The 5,045-nt window shown below is 48.2% G+C and overlaps 1 protein-coding gene across 1 annotated transcript; it reads left to right on the forward strand.

Annotated features, from left to right (window-relative positions):
* Positions 1–2,254: 2,254 nt before the first annotated feature.
* LOC145802111 (uncharacterized) lies at positions 2,255–4,467 on the forward strand. Its single transcript, XM_082894635.1, has 2 exons — positions 2,255–3,661; positions 3,737–4,467. Exons 1-2 carry the CDS (start codon positions 3,224–3,226, stop codon positions 4,358–4,360), a joined length of 1,062 nt encoding a protein of 353 aa, XP_082750761.1. The 5' UTR covers positions 2,255–3,223; the 3' UTR covers positions 4,361–4,467.
* Positions 4,468–5,045: the final 578 nt, after the last annotated feature.

Genomic DNA, 5,045 nt, shown 5'->3' on the forward strand with positions numbered 1-5,045 from the left:
AACGCAAATTAATACATCTAATCTGTAATATATTTTCAATATATATATTTTTTTATTTAGAAAACATTTTGAAATATATTTATGATATAGTTTTTCATAATTAAATGTAGTCATATCTGTTTAATAAAACTTTTACACTCTTTATTGTTTACCTCTAAATTTGTAATATATAATATTAATACATTATTAATATCTGTCAAACATTTTTGTAATATATTTTTAGTAAACTGTTATTTTTATATATTTCTAATATAAATTTCATATATTTTGTAATTTGTTGTTAATATATGTACATATATCTACCTTCCTTCCAAAATGTAGTTCGAAAATATTTATGGTGCTAATTAATTTATTTTTTAGAAATGAGAAATGAGCATTTCGTCCTGAGTAAAAAATATACGCAAATTAAGACATCTAATTTGTAATATATTTTCAATATATATATATTTTTTCATATTTTGAAAATATTTCTGAATATATTTATGATATAGTTTTTCATAATTAAATTTTGTCATATCTGTGTAATAAAAGTTTTACACGCATATATTTTTAACTCTAAATTTGTAATATATAATATTAATACATTATTAATATCTTTCGAATAAGTTTGTAATGTATTTTTAATAAACTGTTTGTTTAATATATTTCTGTACGGGGAGCAAATATTCCGGCGTGCCCGTATTCCTTTCTTCCGAGCTCCGTCGATGTCCGATCACCTGCGAGCAAATAATGGTGAGCTACCCGGCGGTGTGTGGCCGGAAAAACCCTCCGACGGTCAAGTTAGCACACACCTTAGAGGGAATAGAGAGAAGGGAGAGAGTGTTTTAGTGTAAGGATTTCTTACAGATATGTTCGTCCGTCGCGTATGGGGGGCGCAGACATGCTTATATACCTTCTGAGCCCCATATCCACTCCTTGCCATCTCCTGACACGTGGCTCTGCTATCCCATCTGTCAGCATAAACCATGCCATTCATCACCTGCTCTCAACTGCCTGTCAGCACAGCCGGAGCTCGGCAGCCGAGCTGCCCTACCTCGGTCGTACCATGCTTCATACCTTAAGCGCCTAACCGGATAAAGAAATGAAGGACCGGGCTAGGCGGCATCTCGGCAAAGCCTAGCCCGGGCTCCTCCTTTGGTCGGCCTTCTCGCCGGTCAATCAACTACCTCGGCTGACCGCGCCTTTCCGAGCGCCGGTCTCTCGGTCTGTCTGGTTTCGACCATCCTCGGACCGAGCATCCTGGTCTGACCGGTCACTTCCTGGCCGAGCAGCTTCTGCACGGTCCGGGGCAGCACACACTCAGTCCAAACTCTGCCCGGCCCAAGTTCTGGTAGCCCATCTCCGGGTGAACAGTCGATCATCTCGGCCCAATGCTCTGCTGGGCCCTCAACTTGCTCGGTCTATACCTCGGCCCAACACCGGATCATAAATCACCCTCTCAATTGCCCCTTAATCCCGTCCGCGAAAGCGTGACTGGGATTATTCACTTCGACCGAGATAACATTTCTCAGGTCGTCAAGTTGCCAAGCCTTGACCGAGCTAGTTGACGTCATTGTCTGCAGATTTGACCGGTTATATTCCTCGGCCGACCTGTTCTCGTCGAAAGTAGCTCGGTTGGCTCTTCGTCTTTTCAACCCGTCGCTTCAGCCCCGACGTAGCCATAAATGGGGACACGTGGCGGCCTGCCATTGGGCATCGGGCAGCCAACCCGCCGTTTTTGTCAGAATTTGAATTTGGGCGGACTCCCCCTTGCTTATACATACGAGACCTCCCCCAAACTCCAATCCCTACTGCCATTTCGATATTCAACCTCAGAGCCCCAGCACTCTCGTATTCAAATCTTCTGCCATTCTGCCATCCTTCGTGTTTTGGAAGAACACCCTCAGCCCTTCACAGGTAAGATACTCAATCCCTCTTACGTTGCTATTTTCTTTTATTTTACACACATTAGGGCACAAAAACGTAGCTTTTAGGGCATTGATCATTGAAAACGTCACAAACCTCCCACTGTTCTTGGCGTTCTTCGTCTCCCTGAAGAACGCTGAAGAACTGGGGTGAACCGGGCTCTGGGCCTTCTTTTGATCCAAAAAACCAACCAAACCGGGCAAACAACATGTTTGTAATAACCACGGCACAAACCGAGATAACCCAATTACTCGATCGCTTAACCGGGCTAAAATTAGGTCTGCTTGGGCGACCGAGCTCCTTAATTAGTCAACCGAGGTGGTTTGGCACCCTTACCGCCCGAGCTGAAGTCTAGCTCCTAATGCGAAACCGCGCTCACTTACACTTGCCATCCTTTTCCTGCAGAGTCCAAGGGGACCACTGCCATTCCTGAACCTCTCAGGACCGAGCTGCAGCCAATTACCACCGTGCCCAACCCATCAACCGGGCTATAGTAAGTCGGCCTCGAATGGGGAAATTCCGCTTCCTAGTGGACACTCCGGCCGCGCTAGCCGCTTTCAGAGAGGATTACGGCGTCCCGGCCGACGTCCATCTCGAGCTGGCCGAAGAAGAAACCACGCCTTGGGGTAGGGAGGAATGCCCCTTCACCGTGCTGTCCATTGTCGAAGGGGGCCTTCGTTTCCCTCTTAACCCGCTGATTACCGAGTTCTTACGCCGAACCGGGCTAGCGCCAACCCAAGTGTCCACCAACACATACAGGATAATAAATGGCGTGCATGAGTTAAATAACCGGTTAGGCATAAGCCTAGGTTTAGCCGAGATCCTACGCCAGTACACACTTGGCCACACCGGCGACGGTCTCGCCTATTACTTGAAGATTCGACCGGGCCGAGAAAAAATCGTAACCGGCACACCAGACAAGGATCTTCATGACGATGATTTCTTCTGGGTGTCTGGTAACTATGAAACAGCCGAGACACCGGGCTGGATGATTAGCAAAAGTTTTGGGAGCACATGTAAGCTGCGCAAATAATCTCGGTTTACATACTTATGTTTTTCGCAGTTTAATCATTCTCTTGTTTCTTTTGCAGCCATCCAAGCCTTGCAAGCCAACTACAACTTCCCCAACGTAGAGGCGATCAGGACCGCGCGTCACTACCGGGATCGTGACTGTAACCAACTACTCGGCTACAGTCCTACATATAGATATTCCGCTCCCCGCCGGAGTAAAGTAACCGACTTCCTCAGAGCTCCTTCGCCACCGCCAGATCCAACCCTTCCCGACATCCCGTTAATCCGGTTAACAGACGAGCAAGAAATGGCCAAGAGAAGTCGAATCAAGAACCTGCTCACCGCCACATCTGCCGAGGTGCCGAGCGTGGTAACCCGGTCGCCAACCGCCGGTCAATCCAGTGGCGCCGTGGTCGCCCTAGCCACTGCATCCGCCGGGCAATCCAGCCGAGAACCTTCTGCGCGGCGGGCCGGGAAAAGAGCTCGGGCAGATCCGTCCGCCGAGCTAGTCACCGAGCTCGCCACCGAGCACCCCACGGACGCCCCCGCCCCAGTGCCAGCCTGGCGCCCACATCTGAAGCACCGGGGTCAGGACATCCCGGCGACGGCTTCGATCAAGGCTGACAAAGAGCATCTGCTCGCCTTTGATCTGTCCAAAGCATTCCTACTACCGAGCGACGTGGTTGGCAGCGACCACGTCCCTGACACTCGGTTAGTCAAGTCATCAGTAAAGTCCATGGCCAGGGTAAGCCAATGCAGCTCTGAAAATTTTCCTAAGTGTTTGCCCGGTTCCGTTTCTCATCAACTTTGTTTTTTGCAGGCCATTCAAAAACAGCATCTGGTTTTGGAGCGCATCCACCGGCTTAGGCAAAAGGCAAATGACACAGCCAGCCAGGTTGAGAGCCTTCAAGCCGAGCTGGGCCGGGCTAAGGCTTCCCTCCAGATAGCCAATGCTGACAACAACAGACTGCTCGGTCAGCTGGAGGCGGCCGAGAAAAAACAAAGTGAGCTCCAGATTGAGGTGGACGCTTTTAAGAAGACGAAGAGGAGAGCTTGCCGGGCTGCCAACAATGCCGGGTTTAACGAAGCCGAGAAGAACTACAAGAAGCAAGTCTTTGCAACACAAGACATCTTTTTCAAGGCTGGCTGGAAGTCCGCCTGCGAGCACCTCGGCCAGGGCTCCGACACCGATGTATTTACTAATCCTCCTCCCGCCAAGCTACCGGTCTACCTCGTGCCTTACGCAAATGATGTATTCAGTGCGCTTCAAGCGGAGGCCGAGGAGGGGCTTGAAGAAGGAAGTGATGAGACAGATTCGGAGGCTGAGGACGCCGAAGTGGAAGTGCAGCCCGGTCAAGTTGAGCCCGGTGCCCAAGAAGCGAGCCCAACCGTCAACCTTGAGGCTGCCGAGGATGAATTCACCAATCTATCCCCCTTGGTTTAGTTTTCTTTTCTTTGTATTTTTGCTTTCAATACTTTTGATGTAACCGGGCTCTGTCCCCACCTCTTGTAATGAATTTCTTTATCAATGAAAAATTTTGAATTTTCGCCAAGTGTTTGTCCGGTAGTAATCCATTCCATCTTCAGCAAACTATCTCGGTATAACTTATCATTGGAACACTTTGTCGACCGGAGTCCATAACACGGTCGAAGCAATTTGAGCATAACAAAACAAATTCATGCACCGAAATACCCATCTCGGTTGTAGCTAAGTTTGGACAAGATACCATGTTGGACAAGACGCCAACTCTTCCAACCGGAGTACTTCATCACGGTTGGGAATCCCAAGTTGGACAGAACACCAACTCTTCCAACCGGAGTACTTCATCTCGGTTGGGAATCCAAAGTTGGACAAAACACCAACTCTTCCAACCGGAATACACCATCTCGGTTTGGAATTTTAAGTTGGACGAATCACCAACTCTTCCAACCGGAGTACATCATCTCGGTTGGGAATTCTAAGTTGGACAAAACACCAACTCTTCCAACCGGAGCAAATCATCTCGGTTGGGAATCCTAAGTTGGACAAGACACCAACTCGTCCAACCGGAGCAAATCATCTCGGTTGGGAATCCTAAGTTGGACAAGACACCAACTCTTCCAACCGGAGCAAATCATCTCGGTTGGGA

The sequence above is a fragment of the Camellia sinensis genome, chromosome 1 (assembly GCF_055761805.1).
Source record: "Camellia sinensis isolate YWXY chromosome 1, ASM5576180v1, whole genome shotgun sequence".
Lineage (NCBI taxonomy): Eukaryota > Viridiplantae > Streptophyta > Magnoliopsida > Ericales > Theaceae > Camellia > Camellia sinensis.